Source organism: Budorcas taxicolor, chromosome 7 (genome assembly GCF_023091745.1).
Source record: "Budorcas taxicolor isolate Tak-1 chromosome 7, Takin1.1, whole genome shotgun sequence".
NCBI lineage: Eukaryota > Metazoa > Chordata > Mammalia > Artiodactyla > Bovidae > Budorcas > Budorcas taxicolor.
In genome coordinates this window covers 64,684,371-64,707,058 of record NC_068916.1, presented here as the reverse complement: position 1 = coordinate 64,707,058, position 22,688 = coordinate 64,684,371, and the positions used below count along the sequence as shown (strand labels likewise).

The 22,688-nt window shown below is 44.6% G+C and overlaps 1 protein-coding gene across 1 annotated transcript in view; it reads right to left on the bottom strand.

The window, feature by feature from the left end:
• The window catches only part of GRIA1 (glutamate ionotropic receptor AMPA type subunit 1), a 348,095-nt gene that overhangs the window by 18,286 nt on the left and 307,121 nt on the right, over window positions 1–22,688 (bottom strand). The window contains exon 13 of the mRNA XM_052642627.1: window positions 21,504–21,751. Within this exon, the coding sequence (XP_052498587.1) occupies window positions 21,504–21,751 (248 nt within the window). The remainder of the gene's footprint in view (window positions 1–21,503; window positions 21,752–22,688) is intronic.

Here is a 22,688-nt window from a genome sequence, read left to right as displayed (position 1 = left end):
GGACTTGAGGTTTGACAACACAAAAGCGCATCAATGGGCCCCAGGATTTTTTTAGTGCAGGGATGTACAGTAACTGCCCAGGATTTGTGACCCTTCCTTCTCCTCTCCCTCTCCATTTTAAGGGAATATAGGTAGAAAGACTCAAAGTGGAAGGGGGTGTTGGTACAGTGACAAAGGAAACTGGGCATAGGAGGGGAAGATGCAAGGAACAAGTGAGAGAGAGGATAAAGATTAGGGTTGCTACTGCTGCTAAGTCACTTCAGTTGTGTCCGACTCTGTGCGACCCCATAGATGGCAGCCCACCAGGCTCCTCCGTCCCTGGGAATCTCCAGGCAAGAACACTGGAGTGGGTTGCCATTTCCTTCTCCAATGCAGGAAAGTGAAAAGTGAAAAGTGAAGTCGCTCAGTCTTGCCTGACCTTCAGCAACCCCATGGATTGCAGCCTTCCAGGCTCCTCCGTCCATGGGATTTTCCAGGCAAGAGTACTGGAGTGGGGTGCCATTGCCTTTCTTAACTCTCATTTTTGCTGTGAGCTGGGCCTCCCCAAATAGACTGTTGGGTCCCTGGAACACAGACAATGGTTCTCATATTTTTAGGCCTCTCCCCACCACAACATTAAGTACAAGCTGCTCCATGCAGTGGAAGAGCTTGAGAAACACTTAATTTCCGTCCAAATGAATGAATGGACAAAATTAAATGCACTGTCTTCTTACATGTTTCTAACTCAGTTCTCTGGCAAACTCACCTATCTGGAACATAGAGAAGGACTAGATAGTGTGCAGAGAACATGTACAAGGTCATGGGGTGATCACTGTAGTTGTTTTATTGAGGGCTGATTACGGGCCAGACGTTGCATTAAGTGCTTTACATGCATTGTTGCATTTAATCCTATTTGGCTGTCATATTATTGCTGTTTCCATCCCACAGACGAATACATAACTTGCCTATGGTTCTAACCCAGCTCTGTGTGACTCAAGTCCATGTATATAACCAGTGTGCTTCCCAGCTTTGCAAAGATCCTTCTAGTGCTCACTTCGGCCTTTTGGCTGCACACTTGTTGAGTCAGTTTAAAAACTTTTACTTTGCCTATGGCTCTAACACCCAAGAGTCTGTAGTCTCCAGGTCTACAGCAGAGCAAAGGCAGCAGATGAGAAAAACCACCTTGTAAGCCATTTCAGAAGATACTAGTTTACAACTGGACTCTTTTTTTCCTTTTCTTCCTTCTTTCATCCCTTCCAACAAGAATGATGGTCCTAGAATGATGATCACCTGCAGCTAACTGGTTCTGATAAACTGTCCTATAATATGTGTTTTCTAGAAGATCCACTATATTGTAAATCAGTGCCATTGGTAATTGATAGTGATACTATCCTTAGAAACAGGTTATACCCAACATGTTCAAATAGAATTTATACATTTGATTGGCAAATAGTCCCTCCTAAGAATATTACATTAAGATGAAAGCTAAGAACTTAATAAGAACCTAGAATCACACGGAATCCAGGATCCTGTATAGCAGAGGCCATGCTCCTGACTAGCAGTAGTTTCCAGACATCTAGATTTCTTGGATGAGGGAAAAAAATAAGTGCAGGTGGGAGAACTAACACAGGTGTATATTAAGTGTTGCTGCTAAGTCACGTCAGTCGTGTCCAACTCTGTGAGACCCCATAGACGACAGCCCACCAGGCTCCCCCATCCCGGGGATTCTCCAGGCAGGAGCACTGGAGTGGGTTGCCGTTTCCTTCTCCAATGCATGAAAGTGAAAAGTGAAAGGGAAGTCGCTCAGTCGTGTCCTACTCTTCACAACCCCATGTCCTGCAGCCTACCAGGCTCCTCCGTCCATGGGATTTTCCAGGCAAGAGTACTGGAGTGGGTTGCCAGTGCCTTCTCCGATATTAAGTGTTAATTTTGCTAAATAAAAATGTTTAAAGAAACCTCGAACATCACCTCCCTTCAGTTGAATTAAGGGCATTTGAAGAATCAAAGAAACAGAAAGGATGACGTTTCAGAATGAATTTAACACATTATTCTTTATTCCCTCTATAATTTGAATAAAACACAGAACTGCAAGGATCTTGCATGCTTAGTCATTCAGTCTTGTTTGACTCTTTGCGACCCTTTGGACTATACCCACCAGGCTCCTCTGTCCCTGGGGTTTCCCAGGCAAGAATACAGGAATGGAATACTAGAATACTGGATGTATCTTAGCAAGGCATTTATAAAGGCCTCAAATACTGATGGTTATTACATCTACTTGTTTGATTAAACCCGTCTCTAGTTGAACTTTTTTTATGCCAAATCCTGTGCTTGGAATATAGAAAAACAAACAAACATAAAGCAAACAAACAAAAGCAGAATCAGGTATGGTCCTAATTCGGCAGAGTTAAAAGTTATCTGAAAATTCCCAGATTTAGACAAATGTTCAGCAAAAAGGTGATGATTGTCCTGGGTCGTTAGAGGATGCAGCTAGGCTTGTAATCACTGACATGGTGATTGATGTGTGTGCCATTTACTCCCCAAAAGGGCCAGTGAGCAGAAGACACCCTCAACTTCCTGAGCCCTGACCTTCAGCCACAGGAGCTGATGGACCCAGGGGAGCCTTTGTATCAGTGAATTATCTTGGGAGGGAGAAGTCAGAATTCTGGAAATACATTCTCTTGGATGACCTTGTACTCAACTTTGCATTCAACTTTGCCATGGTGAAGAAGTATATTATCATATACTTGCAGGAAAATTAAAGCTCGGAAAAAGCAAAAGCAGCCAAGGGAGATATTTCAGATGATTTTTAATTGGGCCTCAACTTATGATAGGCTAAGGACTGTATTTGGGGCTTTGATTCTAAAGCAGTTGTCCACACTTCCACTCTTTCCTTCAAAACCTTGAATTCAAGCATCTGAGCAGTGCTGGATAAAACAACTGTTAGAGTTGACGCCCAGCCTGCAACAATATGCTTGGCTTCTCCTCCTCCAAAGGAAGCTTTGGTTTTTATCAGACTAGGCTGCTAGGCATCCTGCTTTCCTTCAAACAGTGTGTTTCTTCCTGTTTCTCTGTACTTGCATCTTCCTGTCCTCCTGAGTTCTTTCCTAATACCTGGTTGTCCTAAAATGCTCCCCATGTTTTCCCTGAACTGTTGATTTTTCCTTTAAATTACCCTGCTGTGACTTCTCTGGCAGTCCAATAACTGAGACTTCCCTTTCCAATGTAGAGGGTGTAGGTTTGATCCCTGGTTAGGGAGCTAAGATCTCACCTCGTAGCCAAAAAAACCAGAACGTTAAATTCCCGGGCAACTGGCAACCAGTTCACTGCACTGCCCACCATAGTTGCCATGTGCATTGGCCTTGGCCTTTAGCTCGGTTATAAAGCCTTTGGAGTAAAGAGTCGATGTCTTCAGATCAGCTTCCCAAATACTTTATGAGGGCCCATTAAGTGTCAAGTACTATGCTAGGTACTTACTAGGGATACAGAATACCTTGATAGGAATAAAGTTGTAAACCTTATCTTTCAAGGAACGTACAGTCTAGTGTGGGAGGGAGAGAAGTTTCTCAATAGTTCATGGAAGACTATATATGATTTTAGGATAAAGGGTTATAAAAGTACCAAAAATAGAGAGAGGGGTTAATTCTGATAGTGAGTGGAAGTTAGGAAACCTCCAGGGACTGCTTTGTGCAAAGGGAAATCAGAAGCCTCAATATGGGAATTACAGGGCCTGGGGAGTGTGGTCATGATAAGAAGATGAGGTTACAACAGCTGAGTCCCAACTGTTAACATCCTTGAATACTAACAAGTCAACATTGTACCTGTGGGTCAGGGAGATGCAGAGGGTGTTTAAGCAGGGAGAAGCCTCAGACTAGCAGCCCTTCCTTACTTAGCACTCGGTCCTAAGTAAATAGGGATCAACTAATTAGCTGATACAATGACTTCTATAAGAGAAACAGACAACATCAAAAGTAACCCTGGATCCAGAGATGACAGAGATAATGGGTCACTGCAAAGTAAACAGGGGTCACTGCAAAGTAAACAGGGCTCACTTAAAAATTTGGGATTGATCGTTAGTGGAAGAGGAATTAAATTTAATCTCTGAGATGCTGGAGGGCGGTATTAGATCAGGGAGATGAAGCCACAGCGACACAGATTACTGCTCAGTAGGGTGCCAAACTTTGAAATTGTTGGAGCTCTCTGGGAATTGCTATTTGAAAAGTGTCAATTTGGTAAGACATTGTTGGTGGGACAACTGCTTGTCAGAGAAAATATGGAGGGAATTCATGAGCTAAAGTTGGGATTCAATCAGTGGATCCCAGAGGGCTGGTCCAATGAGCCAGGCCAACTGGTGATGAAGCTTTTAGTCATCAATGGGAAAATGAGAAAAGAGCAGGGTTGTATAGTGAGTTTTTAGGGAGTCGAGCTTTTCCATTGAGAGGACAATCCTTTATGTTCAATTGATGATTTCTTTCCTTCTTTTTTGGTATTAACACCCTTCTCTTACTAAATGACATTGAATAGGGATGATAATTTTTTCTTTTGTTTCTTTCATAGCTTTCCTTGGCAAGATATCCCATTGTCAAGTATACCATGCCACCCCCATTTCCTTTTTGGACATTGATGATCCTTGACCTCTCTAGTCTGGGAACCACTGGGCTTCTAGGGGAAGACTTCAAGGGGCTCTGCATCTGCCTTCAGGAAGGGGGAGTGCAGTTACTGATGAGTGAGGTTTGAGGACATTGAGGGAGAGCCATGAAGGGTGGGAATTTCCATGCCCTGAATTAAATGTCAGTATGATGCTGGGAGGGATTGGGGGCAGGAGGAGAAGGGGATGACAGAGGATGAGATGGCTGGATGGCATCACTGACTTGATGGACGTGAGTCTGAGTGAACTCCGGGAGTTGGTGATGGACAGGGAGGCCTGGCGTGCTGCGATTCATGGGGTCGCAAAGAGTCAGACACGACTGAGTGACTGAACTGAACTGAACTGATACAAGTAAGTGAGGCTTCCGAGGTGGCTCAGTGGTAAAGAATCTGCCTGGCAATGCAGGAGATGCAAGAGATGCAGGTTCAATCCCTGGGCTGGGAAGATCCCCTGGAGGAGGAAATGGCAACCTACTCCAGTATTCTTGCCTGGAAAATGCCATGGACAGAGGACCCTGGTGGGCTATAGTCCATAGGGTAGCAAAGAGTTGGACATGACCGAGCACAGACACATATACAAGTGAGCATGGTCCTTCTAACTCTTCCTCCCATGAGGTTTGAGGCTTCAGAGACCCAGGGTGCTCTGTCTGTGCAGAAGGCCTGGCCACCTCCTTTCTTTTTTCTACTTCTCCCTGCACTGGCCATGGCCTGTGGAGAAGAAGGTGGAAACCACTTTTGCTGAGGGTTTTGAGGAGCAACCTTCTCTGGTTGTCTCTGTCCCTTTGTTGAGATCCAACCAGGCTCATTTGGCTGGGAGTGAGAGACAGAACTTTGGCCAAGAACCCAAGCTTGTTTGACCCACTATGCCTTGTGGAGATGGGTGGTTGATTCTAGGACAGGACTAGATATTTGGAGACCTGAATCCTGCACACCACTCTCTTAACTGGACAGTGGTCTCTGAGATGCCTCTGTCCATAGTCCAGCCTGTAACACCATCAGTATGAGCCATGTAAGGGAAACACAATCTCTGGGCAAAAAGCTAAGGGTTCATAGGACTATACTGATCCAGTAGCTTGGGGTGGTAAACAAAGTGGGAGAGGTGAACCAATGGCCAAGCAGAAAGAGAATGAGTGGATTATATCAGGAGCCTCTGTGAAAATGCAGATATCCTCAGGTCTCCTTCAGAAATACAGGTAGGCTCAAAGTTGCCTTCATGTTGGCCATTCCAGGTGGTTTTTTCCCTGGTTGAGTATACCCAGGGGACAGATAGTTCTGTGTCCTTACAAGAAGGACTGTTGGCCAGGCAGTGAGAGTCAGAACACAGAGGTTTTGTCTTTGGTTTCTGACTCTACAAAACAACGCAAAGGACTTGGTTTTAAAGAAAGAAACTAAAAAAAAAAAAGCAAAAACACGTCGTGCACTCTCTTTTCTCTCCACTCTGGGTTGGAGGAGAGTCTGAAGCTCTGATTTGAGTCCCTCACCCACTCTCTGATCAAGTTATATGACATGTCCTGTAACTATCCCTAGAGTGATCAACTGGTTCACGGTGGCCTGGGGGTTTCCTGGCTTTAGCACTAGAAATTGCACATCCAGGGAACCTACTCAGTGCTGGGCAAACCCGGACAGCTGGTCACCCTAACGGTATCTCAGTTTTCTGCTTGTAACATGGGAATAATTCTGCCCCAGCTGCCCGTAGTGTGAGAATCAAATGAGGTGACAGAGGTGAAGGTGCTTTGAGATTAAATCTGGGCAAATTCAAGTGACTGGATTGGACGTGCCACAAAAGCTGTACTCTGGTGTGTTGGTACATGCTCTGCGTGGCACACTTGGCCACTGTGGAACCTATTCATCTTTCAAGCCTCTAATGTATGTTATTCTCTGCAATGCTTCCCGTGATGACCCAGACAGAATGGATCTAGCCTTCCTTTCTTTCCTGCTGAACTTGATGCCCCGACACAGCAGACTCAGGACTTCATTATCCGTCATCTACTCCTCCAGTCAGACTGAGATCTCTTTAATGGTAGGGACACCATAGCTCACACAGTGGCTGCTTGAGAAATGTTTGCTGAATGAAGGAATGCTTTTTAGTTTCTAAGACATATGTTGTACCACCTGTAACTTGAACCCTCAGAAACATGTGTGAGACATGTTTCTGGCCCTGTAACTTTCTTTAGAGTCCTATGGCTAAGATTATCTGATGAAGCCCAGAGATCCAGATGGGGACCTGAGGTCTGGCCCCTCTAGCAAGGGGTTCTACAGACAGAAGGCATTTTGAAGGCATGTTTGACCCCCAGGCCACCCCATATTGTGAGAAGCAGGTGTCACCAGTTCGTTGGCAGCTCATAGTAAACCACATCTGGTGCTGTAAGGCAGGCCCATTTGCCAGCAGCAGCAGGCAGGTGGCTCTGTGTCAGCCACCTCAGAGATGCTTCACGAAAGATAATGGAGGGAATGAATAAAAGTCTTCCCACAAATAATAGAGGGTGTGGAAACACCGTTCAGGATGAGAGCCAGCCTACTGGCCTCATCTTGGCCACCTCTGGTTCAATGAAAGGAAGAAGAGCTGGGCTCATTCTAAGGACAGACGTCAATGTGAAAAGAAGGCTGAGCAGACCATCAGGACTGTTGTTTTCTTGTGGACTTTAAAAGGCACAGGGTCAGAATGCGGAGAATGGTTTCCTCCAGTTATAGGGAACGGCTCCCAGGGACAAGAGGCAGCTCTGGTCTCCCATGTCCCCCCGCTGGGCCTGAACCTGTCTCCAGCTCTCTCTCCTCTTCCTCCCGTTCTCCACTGCTACCTCCAGCCCCTCATCTCTTCCTTCAGCACTTCCACTCCTATCTGTCTTGCGAAATGGGATTCCATGAGAGATTTTCTATGAGAAAACGATTCCCCTGAGGAAAAACAGTGGAACACAAGATGGAAAATGATGCATGAATCAGCATCCTCTTCACTCTTGGACTCTACACTTGGTGTATCTTTTACCTGAAATACGTCCTGCCCATCACTGTTTTAAGGCCTCTTTCGGGGACTGCCGCTTCCCGCTGGAGGTCTTGCTAGAACTAACCCCTGCCTGCATGCTTTTCCCTTGGTGCCTTATCTGTTGATTGTTCAGGCAGCTGCTCTCTCTGTCCATCTACCTGTCTATCTTTATGGTGCTTCCTTTCTTCTTGGCGTTAGTGTTAGTTGTTACTGTATGTCCTCTCTTTCCTTCTCCCTTAGCTGTGATGAACACTCAAATTTTCAATAGTTCACAGAAGAATCACAATTTCTTTTGGAAAAATGAGACGTTCTGGCAATGTTCCCATATGGCATTGCTAGAGCAGAACTGAGTGGAGCCTGTCCCCTCTACACAGGCATATACTCTTTTGTTCACCAAGTCCCCACCAATTCCCTAGAGACTGTCACTTCCCCATTGACAGCATAGTGGAGTGGATAAGGGCATAGGCTCTGAAGCTGCCCTGTTTGGGTTCAATTTCTGACTCTGACATCTACTAGCTGGATGACCTTTGGTAATTTACCTAAGCTCTTGGTGCCATTGATTGATTATCTGTAAGCAACGGCACCCCACTCCAGTACTCTTGCCTGGAAAATCCCATGGATGGAGGAGCCTGGTAGGCTGCAGTCGAAATGTCAGACACGACTGAGCGACTTCACTTTCCCTTTTCACTTTCATGCACTGGAGAAGGAAATGGCAACCCACTCCAGTGTTCTTGCCTGGAGAATCCCAGGGACGGGGGAGCCTGGTGGGCTGCCATCTATGGGGTCTCACAGAGTCGGACACGACTGAAGTGACTTAGCAGCAGCAGCAGCAAGAGATTCTTAATAGTACCTGTGTCACTGGGTTTCTGTGAGGAGTACAGGAATTAGGGAAGGCATGTGAGGACTTAGAGAGTCTTGCCATATATATTAATACCTCAATAAATATTTCATTGCTATTTACCCTGGTATTTGCACTGTGGTTTTGTTTCTTAGAGTGGGGGAAGTATTGCCTATACTTAGGCCTCTGTTGAAAATAAGGAAACTACATACATATTACCCCTAGTCCATTTCATTCATTTTCTTTTCCAGGCCTCTGGGGGCATGCAAAGTTGCAGTCCCTGCATTAGATCTTGGGACCTAATCTTGGAGGTGCCACTGTCGTGATGTATTCATCTTTGCTTTCCTTTAAAGTATGTACTTAGTGCTTTGAGAATACTATACGTGGGCTGTTGGTAGAGTTCAGTTACATGATTATGGTCATATACTTTCATGCTGCATCTAGGAAGATCACTGGTAACAGTGAAAGGCACTATTAAGTCCCTTTAAAGAGCTGGTTCATTTAATTTGTGTTGTATGGTCTATGCAGTGAGACTAGTATTTCTTGGTTCTCTGAAGTAGACAGAGCAAACACATCAACTAATTTGATAACCTGCCCATGAAGTTACAATATACATGGAAGCTGGCTGGACAGAAATCAGTCCATATGACATGCAATCAATAGGAGTTTCCTACAAGCTACATTTTCCTTTAGGTTCTGTGGGACAGTTGGCCCTTGCTTCACTGAATTGTATTTTGAGTTATAGGTGGAGAGAAATAAAAAGCAGTAAGAGGAAAGAGACTGGAGTGGGGAAAAGTAGTGTTTATGGGACACAGGGAAACTGGCTTGACTAGTGGTATGAATTTTTTTTTAAACATTCTTCCAGAGAAATAAATTTCCTTCCCATGGGAATAGAGACTATGATTAAGAGGTCATTATGCTCTTTTTCTGCTAGTTGTCTGTGCTGAGGAGGGATGAATAATATATGTAAATTTCCCCGCCTGACTTTCTTTTGTTTGAAAACTGCTGGCTTACCACCCCCATCCAGTTGGGAGGATGTGGTTTCTTTGGTTAAAGATTCACCTGGGTCTTTGTCCCTTATCCTCCCCTAGGGAGAGACTGATTAGATATGATGATCCAACCAGGATCAGAGCCCACAGGACCATTCATAAGACATTCCTGAAACAGATGACCCGGAATTTCTGTGCAGGGGCTCAACTCAGGACCACTCCCTACCCCTTCCTTTCTACCTCCAGACAAATAGATGGAAGCAATGTGGCTTTCAGCTAAAAGTTTGTGATACCCAGTGTAAAGGGAATGAAACTATATATCTAAACAGCTGTGTTACCTGGTATCCTGTAGTTTCTGCCCCTCTGCAATAAAAGGAAGCCAAGAAGGGTCTGGCTCAGAGAAGGTAAACACCACTTATTTGGATTGATCCCCAAACTTAGAGAATAGATGCTGCTCCCCTGGAAGTAGCACATTGAGGGGGCCATGGGGGAGCAAAGGAGATTAATATCCAAGGACTCTGGAGGTACCTTGAGCTCTTCGTAAGTGATTGCCTTTATCCTTAAGACAATCCTGCAGGGTTTCAGGATCCCCATTGGGAAGATGAGAAAACTAAGCCTCTGCAAGATTAAGTAATAACAGTTCTTAGTCACTAAATGTGTGCCAGGCACCGTGCTAAGCACTTCATAGCATCTCATTTAATAATTTAACAACCACCGAAGTTTACGGTAGTGCTACCTTCAGTTGTTATATTTGGGAAGATTGAGACTTTGGGAGTGGAAGTAACATGTCTGAATGATTTTTGCCATTAACTGGCAGCCCTGGGATTTATACTGAGTCCTAACTCCAGGGCCCTGACAATCAGTCAGTGGTCCACACTGCTGCTTGCTACTTCCCTAAAGTGACAGGATTGTAGATGTGAGAGGCAGAGTTTGAACCCATCCTGGTCTGTCTTTGTGTTAACAGCAGCTGTCTTCTTGGGAAAAGCAAAAGACTGGGCAAATCTGCAATAAAGTTGCTGAGGGGAGAGAGGTGGAGGGAGGAGGATAGATTGAGAGAGAGAGAAAGAGAGAGAGAAAAGAATTGCTATTTTTGACAGCATCAGCCTCTTAAATGAAAGCACCATGCAATTTGTGTATCAGCGGGAGAACGCAGTGCTTGGGCAAGCAAATCACAGCCTGCTCTGGCTGCTGTTCTCACCGCGGTCAAGGCCGTTCATTTCCCATGTGGTTCCTCTCCCCAGATCTTCCTTGTCACCTTGCTCTCTCCACTCTCCTCCCCTCTCTCCTTAATGTGTCGCTCTGCGGGTTACGAGCTCCTCCACCAGGCATGATAAAAACAGCCCTAACAGGAATAAGTGTGCGTTTGCCTTTGTGATGCCGCCAGGATCCTCCAACATAAATCCGCACCACGCAGCTCCCGCCTAGCTGTGAAGGAGTGCTAGCTCCTGCCTCGTGAAGGAGTGCTTTGGCTGTGGAGGCCATCCGGTGTCTCGTTTCCCATGGTGTTCTCAGGATGCCACCTTACAACGTGGCAGAGGCAGGGAAGTGCGCCTCTGTTAGCACGGAGTGGGGAATATAGGGGAAAAAAAAGGGTTTTGTAATTAGGGTTTGTACTTAAGCTCTGTCCCATGAGTCACTCTGAGAACCTGGGCAAAGCTTCACTACTCTGAGTCTTAGCTTCCTAACCTGTGAAGGAAAATGATAACTTCTAAATCCTCCTATATCCTCCTAGGAGGATGAATGCTGGGACGTTGCTAGGGTACGGAAGGCACCCACCCTGCCTGGCATATAGTAGTTATGAAATGAATACAAGTCTTCTCTTCTTTCCTTTTACCGACAGTGCAAAGCAGTCTGTTTTTCATCATTGAAAGAAGTCAAAAGCACTGTGGAGTTTCAAGAAGCATATAACTCTTTTAGGGATGTTTCTGTTTCAGTCCATCATGGGCAAGCAGGGAAACTTAAGAAGCAATGGATGTGCCCCTTTCCACTGTTAGACAGAGGACAGTGATGTCAGCCCGTGGTGTGACCTTGACCCTTGCACTGTGTGCCCACCTAAAGGCAAAGGGTGCAGAAGGAAGGTAGGATTCCCTAGGGAATTCCAGCAGCTCAGATAGCCAGCCACCTCCCTTTCTGGAACCTCACTTTTCTTATTTGTATATTGGTTGTAAAAGTGTTGGTTGCTCAGTTGTGTCTGACTGTTTGTGACCCCATGTACTATAGCCCACCAGGCTCCTCTGTCCATGGGATTTCTCAGACAAGAATACTAGAGTGGGTAGCCATTCCTTCACCAGGGGATCTTACTGACCCAAGAGTCGAACCCGGGTTTTCTGCATTGTCAGGCGGATTCTTTTCCATCTAAGCACTGAAGTGTGTGTGTGTGTGTGTGTGTGTGTGTGTGTGTGTGTGTGTGTGTGTGCTGGGGAAGGATAAATGATCTTTTCCTCCAAATAATAATCTTTTCCTGACAGTTTCCCTCTTTATATCCACTCTGGCCTCATGGTTGAGAAGATCCCAACCTGGGATGTCATGTTGCCTGGGTTGAAAACCCAGCTTTCCAGTTTCCACACCAGGTCACCCTGTTCAAGCTCCATAACCTCTCTGTGCCTCAGTTTCCCAAATTATACAATCGGAATGAAAACAATATTACCTTCCCAGGGTTGTTGTTAGGATTACATAAGCCAGTGAGCATCTCATACTTCAGAGAAGTGCCTAGGATGAGTCAGTGCTTGATAAATGTTAACAGCAGGTCTTAGCACCACCACTAAAAGGCTAAATTAACCGCCCCCCACCCGCTAGCTTTGGCTTGTGTACTGGGCTAGGGCACCAGTTTCTTAGAAGGTTTCTCTGCATTTTCTCTAATCCATCCCATGTGTCCTGACCTGAGAAGCTTCTGTATTGATGCAGCACTCCTCTGGCAAACCTCCAGTCTCTATTCAAACATGCAAGCACACACAACACTTTCTCTTTCTATCTCCCTCTTGGTCCCTCCCTTCTTTTTTTTCCTCTCTCCCTTTTTATCCCCCAATTCCCTCCCTCTCTTCCTTTCTCTCTGGCTCTTCTGAAGATACAGGCAAATCCAGCCTCTGCTGAGAGACCTTTGTCTCTGATCAGGCCTTACCTGGGTCACAGAGGTCAGGGGGTTACCATGACAACAAGCATCCCTGGCTACCCATCAGGAGGCAAGGACCAATTGAAAGAGACTGTCATTTCCCTGGGACATACTGTGTTTATTCTCAGCAGCAGACCCTGCACCAATACCATACTATGGAAAGAGGGTGGGAGGGAGGGAGAGAAAGAAATATCAGGGTTTTATTTTTTTAAGTGTGTTCTCTGTGGGGGAGAACCACAGATTGTTCTGAGAGAGAGACAATTTATTTCTAATACAGAGGGATGAGGGTGGGGCTCACGTGTATTTCTGATGAACACAGTTGGTTTCACAAAGAAGGAAAAAATAAGTTATTTGGCCCAAAAGTGATTTTGTGATAGGTCTAATGGGAGGAGGATTGGGGTGGAGAATTAACAGTAATGAGTACCCTCTGTGACAAGCACTTTATGTTATTTCATCAGAACTCAGAGCAACTGCAATGAATTGTTGTTACTCCAATTTTACAGAAGAGAAAACAGAGGCTCATAAAATTATAGTGACTCACCAAGCTAGATCAAACTGCTGGTAAAGTAATGGCCCTTGACCTTGAATTGAGGATGTTTGACTCCACGGATCATGGTTTTGACACTATTCAATGCAGTTTCCCTGTTATTCTCCCATCATAATCATCTTCCTTTTGTTTCCAAGCCACTGCTTCCTCAGAAAACATGTACGACTCTCTTCCCTGACCTCTAACCTTGTCTCCCAAAGTGGACTGCTGTCCACCATAACAGAATCGCCAGGGGACTTGTGGAAATTGAACATTCCTGGACCCCACGTAGACTTGCAGAATCAGGAATCTCAGGAATCAGAGTCTAGAAAGGGGCGTTTTAAACCAGATTCCCTAGATTTTAAAGCATACTGAAGTTGGGAAGTGGTTCTTTATGGCAAGTCAACACCACCAAAACAGAATTTGTTTATTTGTTTCCCAGTTATATTCTCAGTCAATGTGACTCTAAAAGTAGAAAAATCTTAATTGCCTTGAAGACGCAATAATGTCACATGGTCCCAGTGTGGAGGTGGGCAGCTAGGAGACCTTTAGTCCCTGGAAGTAAGACCACTCCCCATAAAACCTTGTGACATCTCTTCTTGAGTCATGGCCTTAACCACCTTCCTTGCTGCTGCTGCTGCAGCTTCTAAGTCGCTTCAGTCGTGTCCGACTCTGTGCGACCCCATAGATGGCAGCCCATCAGGCTCCCCCATCCCTGGGATTCTCCAGGCAAGAACACTGGAGTGGGTTGCCATTTCCTTCTCCAGTGCATGAAAGTGAAAAGTGAAAGTGAAGTCGCTCAGTTGTGTCCGACTGTTTGCGACTTCATCGACTGCAGCCCGCCAGGCTCCTCCGTCCATGGGATTTTCCAGGCCAAGAGTACTGGAGTGGGGTGCCATTGCCTTCTCCGACCTCTCTCCTTATTTTTAGCCAAATGCCAATGCAGGCAGGTGATTCTTAGGAGATATTTTCTAGCCTTGATTTGTGTGAAGGGAGAAAAATATATTCAGTAGGGATGCTATTGAGACTAAAATATTGATGAGCAATCTTGAACTATGTCTGATTAAAAACTAAAACAGATATAAACAAGCTACAGTCAGTGCTGGCCTTCTCTAGTGACTCAGACAGTCAAGAATCTGCCTGCAATGCAGGAGGTATGGGTTCAATCCCTGGATTGGGAAGATCCCCAGGAGGAGGAAATGGAAACCCACTCCACTATTCTTGCCTGGAGACTCCCGTGGACAGAGCAGCCTGGTGGGCTACAGTCCATTGGGTGGTGAAGAGTTGGACACAACTGAGTGACTAACACTTTTACAGTCAGTGCTATAGGAGGAGGACATAATTGGCATTCTCCATCATTTCTACTCCATCATTTATGTATCCCTCCCAGCCTTTCTCAACCTTCTAGTTGCCCTAGAGGTAAAATTGAGGTGGGCTAATAACACCACCTGACCTGCCTCTTGAGAAACCAATATGCAGGTCAGGAAGCAACAGTTATAACTGGACATGGAACAACAGACTGGTTCCAAATAGAAAAAGGAGTACGTCAAGGCTGTACATTGTCACCCTGCTTATTTAACTTATATGCAGAGTACATCACAAGAAATGCTGGGCTGCATGAAGCACAAGCTGGAATCAAGATTGCCAGGAGAAATATCAATAACCTCAGATATGCAGATGATACCACCCTTATGGTAGAAAGTGAAGAGGAACTACAAAGCCTCTTGATGAAAGTGAAAGAGGAGAGTGAAAAAGTTGGCTTAAAGCTCAGCATTCAGAAAACGAAGATCATGGCATCTGGTCCCATCACTTCATGGCCCCATCACTAGATGGGGAAACGGTGTCAGACTTTATTTTTTTGGGCTCCAAAATCACTGCAGATGGTGATTGCAGCCATGAAATTAAAAGACACTTACTCCTTGGAAGGAAAGTTATGACCAACCTAGATAGCATATTCAAAAGCAGAGACATTACCTTGCCAACAAAGGTCCGTCTAGTCAAGACTATGGTTTTTCCAGTGGTCATGTATGGATGTGAGAGTTGGACTGTGAAGAAAGCTGAGCCCCGAAGAATTGATGCTTTTGAACTGTGGTGTTGGAGAAGACTCTTGAGAGTCCCTTGGACTGCAAGGAGATCCAACCAGTCCATCCTAAAGGAGGTCAGTCCTGGGTGTTCAATGAAAGGACTGATACTAAAGCTGAAACTCCAATACTTTGGCCACCTCATGAGAAGAGTTGACTCATTGGAAAAGACTCTGATTCTGGGAAGGATTGGGGGCAGGAGGAGAAGGGGACGACAGAGGATGAGATGGCTGGATGGCATCACTGACTCAATGGACATGAGTTTGAGTAAACTCTGGGAGTTGGTGATGGACAGAGAGGCCTGGCGTGCTGCCATTCATGGGGTTGAAAAGAGTCGGACACGACTGAGCGACTGAACTGCACTGAACTGAATAATTCTGTTTGGGAGGTAAACCCCATGTCTGCCTGTTTTCTGTCCTTGCCAGAATCAGTTTGTACCTGGTTATTCCTGAAGAGGAGCACAGAAGTCCCTAGAAAGGGCCTATAACAGACTTCTTTCCCAAACTACCAAGTCTTAAAGTAAGACTTCGATGACAAACATAGAACCACTTCTTCCGTCTGTCCCCATCTCCTTATGATCTGTAATCACATTCATTATCTCCTACCCAAATGACCACAACAGCTTTCTAAATAACCTTCCCTGCCTGCAGTCCCCCTCACTTTGGTCCATCTCACAAACCACTGCCAGGATCATGTTTGGGAGTCTGTCTGACATGGTCCCTCCATCAGTGGCCTTCAGTGACCCCTACTGACATCAGATAAAAAAGTACAGAGACATTTGAAATCCTTTTCACTGTGACCACAACGTGTCACTCTTGCTTATTAATGTGCACGCTAGTTCAAGAGGATTTTTGTTTCTGAAAACAAGCCCTATGTTTTCCCACCTCTGTGTTTGCTTTTCCTCTGTCCCCTCCACCTGGAGTCCCTTCTCACCTATCACGGTTTCTTCAGGGGCCTGTCTTGGTTGTTGCCTCTGCCTTGAAACCTTTGGACATCCTCCCATTCCGATGCTGACTCTCCTCTTGCATGTCTGACTCTCTCAAGGCCTCGGGTAGACTATCAGGTATCTGTATAATACTGCTGATAAGCTATGCTTCATCATGCATCGTTTAAGGGCTGGAATCATGTCTCTCTCACCATGGATCCCTGAAGTGCAGCACACAATTTTTTGTGTGAAGAAAAGGAATCTGTGAAGCTGCATGGAAGGCATGGGGAGTGGGTCTTAGAGCCTCTCCCACTAAGCTGCACCCTCTTCCTGTCACCTTGGCCCACACATCCGGCTTGGACAAGACATGTGACAGGACACAAACACATCATGATCACAGGGACCAGAGAAGATGCCATGTAACCACAGTCACAGTTAAAGACCAGGCTTTGACCAATGTCCCAGTTAGGGTATAACTCTCAGAAAATCCATTAAACTCTTGAGAGATGGTTTGTGAAGGAGCGTCATTACTTGAGATTTTAACTCAGGCTAATCTGGTGTGGATTCCTTCTTGGGTTGGGAAAACAGGGGCCATGCTCCCTTAGTTAGGAAATTTGAATACGTCGCTTCCAACTGAAGGGAGTATTTATCATAATAAAAGAAACTTCAGACCAGCAGATACATTGAGTTGGCAGCAGAAGTTGGCAATAGATCACAATTAGTAGGTTTACCAGTTATCTTCCCCTAGCGACCGGCATTGGCTGTGCAGGTCTTTATCTACAACCTCAGGGCTTCGGAAACAAAACTCATCCCCTCACCCAACCCCCAGCATGCAGGGACAGCCAACAAACAGCATCTGTTTCAAAGAAACGCCACCTGTCCAAATAGAAAAATCAAGCACTGAACCACCTCGCTTCCTGAGTATCTGTTTCCAGAGCAGAAGAGACAAACACACCATTCTGTCACTGACAGCCTTTTCCCGCTCCGTAGGGACACGCCTGGCCCCTGCCAAGTAGACCTGGCAAGGTTTAGAGGAACATTTGGGCCTTAGTTACCAGTTCTCTGACCTTATGGGGCAGAGCTGGGTGATCCACCTTGGAGGAGCCTGAAGCTTCTAGGAGGCAGGCTGGAAGGGAGTGAATGTTCTGCAGGTGTGATCAGGTCTAGCTTTCTGGAGAGCAGGTGGTAGAGAGGACCGCCAGGGAGGTCCTTTCTTGCCGTGGGCACTGGCACTAAGTCTGGAGCACACCCTCCTGTGAGGACTGCAGGAGTCCCACCTTTCACAGGGTGGAAGAGAGGTTTGCAACATCTGTGGTGTAAAAACTCCTAACGAGTCTGCAATTTTGTGAATGGTTAGACAGTGTTTAGAAAGGTATTTTCTGTGATTCTAAATGCTTCGAGAACAACACTGATTTCCTCTGTATCATCTTTAAGCACCTTGAAGCCCCTTTTCAATGGGGACCAAAGGTATCATGTATCAATACTACCCCTTTATGCCACTGCTCACTTCCCATCTCTGCCATGCAGAATCATTTGCTGGGATCAGATCAGTGGATCTGAGATTGTTGGGCAGGCACATGTGTCTGTGGCATTTCGTTTGCCATGACTTGCTGGTATTCGATCATACCTGGAGGAATCAGCATCATCTAGTGGAGTAAGGCAGAGACATGAAGGAAACCTGGCTGGACTGTGTGTGTGCATATGTGGTTATTTACTCATGTTTTCTGCAGCTGTTTTGCAGTGGTATGTTTCCTGGGACCTCTACCCTACTGGTTGCTAGAATGATTCCTTTTATTGCAGAGATGAGAAGTAGAATCCCATAGAGGGAGAAGGGATTTTTCCAGACGAGCAACTCAAGGCCCTCTTAGGATGAGAGTTGCTCTTCTGTTTTTGAGTCAGGGAGCCTCATGGCTATCATAACGGTTGCCAATGGAGAGAAAGGAGAACCGGGAGAGAGCTGTGGACATGTGGCCACCACCATTTATGTATTCTTGACTTGCACATCAACCATCTGACTTGGAAGATTTTTTTTTTATTACTCTTTCCTTTTATCTTGCTCTTTTTTTCTCCAAACAGTAAATGACTTGTTATGTCTTACAGAGACATAAGCAATAGAATTAAGTATTTCTTTAATAGAGTTGAACTATTTTCAATACTTATCTCAGAAAGAAACTTTGATCATGTAAAACCCATAAAGGCAGTGTTACTGCTCAAAAAAGTGGTGCATTAAAAAAAGAAGTGCGTTAAAGTGAGCATTCACTATCACCTTTAGGCTTCAAAGTGGTGAGTGGATGCTCTGGGCTCCAAAAGTCCGCTTGCAGATCTTTTGAGTTGATGGTTATTGTTTGACCCATGTACATAGGTACTGGGAAACCTGGTCTAAGTCCAGTCTTCTGCCTTTAATGGTGCTGTCGGTCATGGACCCCAGCAGAGTGTTAGAGTAAGTACAACCATGGGCTCTGAAGTCAGACTGCCTGGACTTGAAATCTGGCTCCTTTATTAGCTGTGTCCACTTGGTCGGGTAACTTAATTCTGTGCTTCTCTTTCCTCATCTGTACAGTGGGGATGGTGGTACTTCATAGGGAAATCAAGAGGATAATATGAGATAATGCATAGCACAGTGTGTGGCGTGTGGTAGGCAGTCACTCAGCAGTAGCTTTTGTTACAGTGGAAAGTCATTTGAATTGCCAGATGACCTGAGATTTGTGTTCATGTTACTGACTTTGTCACTATGTTCTGGGCATCTGTGTGTGGGATAGGAAGATGGAGGTAATGTATTGAGTGGGCAATTCATGTCACTTTCTGTACCTATCCCCTGCCCCCAACTTTACATCCAAATATTTGGATCAAATGAGGTCCCTGACTTAATAAAACTTTCAGTAAATTATGACAGTGCAGCATCATTGGTGTTCCTGGACCTATAAAAACACATTCTCTACTTTAGGCCTTTCTAGGGTGATGCTTTGTAAGTATCTCAAAGTCTCTTGCCAAGCACTGTCCTCTGGATCCTCTTTGAACTTTGCCTAAATGTGTACAAAGAGCTTTTTAAGTTTTTCCAGACAAAAATGCATGATTTATAAAATACCAGGCCATTTTGTTGCCTTTTATTAGGTCACATTCAATTATTTTTATATTCCTACAGATATGTTTATTTCCTGATATTTGGACAGTTACAATTCTTCAATATATTTTCATTTCTATTCAGATAAGGACAAAAATCCTTAACAAAATGTATTTGCAATTCTCCAGTCATAGCTAAACCTTTTCTCTTAGTTATTACCTGTGTTCGAGGAGGATTTAGCTTCTTTTGGTTTATGAGCTGTACCAAAATTTCTTGTCTTAAGAATCTTTGCACATTTTGTTCCCTCTGCCCAGACTGTTCTCTACCCCTCCCCTCACTGAACTTACTTAACTCCTATTGATACATCATATTTCAGCTTGAAAAAAGTATCCTTGGAAGAGTCTTCTCAGCTACATCCCACCCATCCTGCATTCCAGTTGGACCTTGTTATCTCTGGGTGTATTTGAGATCTTCTCTGTGTCTTTACTGTTCTGTAATTTCGACTGAATCAGCTGCTGGTTTTCATCTTTTTATCCGGCTTGGGAGTCAAAATTTTTGAATCTGAGTATTTATGTTTTCCATAAATTCTGGAAAATTCCCTTCAAATATTACCCCTGCTTCACCCTCTCTTGTCTCCATCTGGAACTTAAAGAAGATGCACCTGGGTTTTTTTTTTTTTTTTCTCTCTCTCTCTCTCTCATGTCTGTTCACCTCTTTATTATATTTTTAATCCTTCTATGTGATAGTCTAGGGAATTTTATCGGATTTTTTCTGGTACACTAATTTTCTCTTCAACTCTGTCTAATTTGCTGTTTAACACTTCCACTGACATTTTATATTAATGACTACTTTTCTTCTCTAAATCCTAACTGGTACTTTTCCAAGTATGTCTGGTCTTTTATGATAGTGCCTTTTTCTTTTAAAAGTATTTTTGATTGCTTTTATGTTTTTACTTTTACTTCTGATTCTTGCTCATGTACTATATGTTGTCACATAATTTATAACTTTTTTGTGCTTAGGGTAGCCTCAGAATAATTAGCTTCTTACTATGGTTTTGATTTCCTTTTTGGGGTAGAGATTTCTTAACTTGCATTTAAAAGGCTTTTTGTTATATCTTTCTCCAGTATATCTAGGTGTTTTATAGTGGGAGTTTTACTCTGCCAAATTGTTGAAAGTAGGTGTCCTCTGCCTCCCGTTTTATAGACTATCATAATAGTCAGGGACCATTAAACAATAATCATCTGTTTAATGTCTTTCTTCCCTTCAAGACTGTAGTTCCATGAGGACAGGGGCTGTGTTTGTCTTACCCCCAAATTGTAGCTCCAGCTCCTAGCCTAGTGCCTAGATTGTTGTAGGGATCAATATTATTGAAATAAACGAATGATACGGAGGCAGAGGTGGCTCTGGATGTCATGTCATGATGGGTTAGGAGCCCCTCTCCATCTTTTTACAACCTTTTACACACTCTCACCTTTCCTTGAATGCCACTCTTCCCTAAAATGATTTAATCCCTCTGTAATTGACATAATGTCTTACAGGTGACTTCATACTGTATTGCATTTAATTACCTTCTGTATAGATTATTCCATTTGAACTTAAAACCACTTTAAACCTAGGAAAGGATTAGGTGATTATCCTCTCTTTATAGATGAGGATACTGAAGGTCGGGGAGATATGTCTTACCTTTTGTAAGACAGTCATTAGTAAATCTCAAAGTTAAATCTAGGCCTTTTGACTTTAGTTCTATAAGGCTCTGCCACAACTCTTTGCAATGCATACCAGAGGCTCTTAATGTGAAAATAAAGTCCTCTTTGTTTCTTTCCTGAACTACCTATTTCTTGCTCAAGAAATCAGCATCTAGGATAGAATGGGTGCTGACACTCAATTGGTGTCATTTCAGTTTCCATGGCTAGAATCTTAGGGCTCAAATGACTTGATTTTTCATTTGGACCATGTGTTTGTTTCTTTGGAGACAAACATTACAAACCACTTTCTGTCAAAGAATCCAGGTTGCTGGAGAACCCTGTTTGTGGCCTAGTTGGATGTGGAGATGTCTGGTAAAGGGTGGCATGTTACAAGTCACACAATAGAAACACAGGGTTCATCAGTGTTGAACACTGGGAGGGGTGAGACGAGGCATGGAGAGGGAACACACGGGCAGTGACAGAGCAAGCTGAGGCCCCCGGGTCAATTTCCAACCTCCGGGCTGAAGATCGCAGGTGGCTGGAATCTCCCAGGCCCACAGGTATCCAAGAAGAGACCTCTTGACAGCTCCTGTGTGGCTCTGGAGCCATGTGGCAGACACGGCAGCTTCCTTTCTGAGGCAGGGAGGGGAGAGGGAGTACCGAGGAAGCAAATCTTGGCTACTTACCTCAGGGCGGACCCCTTGGGCGTCGCAATGCCATAGCCTTTCGAATCCAAGTTACCTCCCACCTTCATGGTGTCACAGGGTTTCCGCTGCTCAATGTACTCATTCATGGTGGACTCTAGAAGGTAGGCGTATTTGCCTTTGGATTTCCTTACTCGGATCATCCCCTCCTCTGTGGTCCGCACAAACACGGATGGCTCTGCTGACTTCATGTACGTCCACATCTTCTCAAACACGGCAATTTTTGACCTCTGGCCAGGGACAGAACAAAGCTGGAATGAAGCATGGGCTGCACTTGGCATGGAGGTCGGTGCACACACACTAATGAAGAGCTGAATGTGGCTTGATCACACATTCATGAGCGAGATTAGCTCAGGAAGAAACAAATTATGAGTGATTGCAAAATAAGAGGCTCTAATTAGTACCAGTAGGCTCCGAAGTACAAATATCTTGCAAATACAGAATGAATAGGAGAACTCAGAATCTTTTAATTACTGCTAAGTAGTTAGATTCCTCTTAAACATGGGAAGAGTTAAGAAACTGGGGCTCTGTCTGACTCTTAAAGACATCAAAGGACCTATCGTTCAATAAGGTCATATTTACACAGTCCTGAAGAAGTGGAGAGCTGACTACAGCTGGAATCTGAGTTCATCATTAAAAGACAACAATAAAGAATTTTTAGATCATAGGTGCCAAGTTACATTCATCTCGTATTGCAAGACTGTTCTCAGAATGTAATTTGTTGTCCGATAAAGTTAATAACTTGGGACTTGATATGGTCTTCTGCTAACATCTCAAAAGCCTCTATACTCAGCCAAGCTGCTTTCCTCATTTCCTCCTGAACTTATTTTAGACCTTCCTTCCTTTGTGACTTCAACTCGTTTGTTCACTCCCCTGGAGACACTGATTCTCTCCAGCCACATTCCACTTATTATCTCACAGGTCAGAACAAGTAGTGTGTATTCTGAGACTACCTTGGCTCCAAGGACAATAGTTCTCAAATTCCAGTGGGCACCAGAATCCTGTATGGAGACTGTAAATATGCAGGACCCAGGCTCTAAACCTAGAGATTTTGATTCAGCAGGTGTGGGGTGAGGCCTAGAATAAATCTTTTTCAGAAGCTCCCCATGTGATTCATTTGTATGGCCTGTGTGCCCTTACTTTAGAAGGAATGTTGTGAGGATTGAT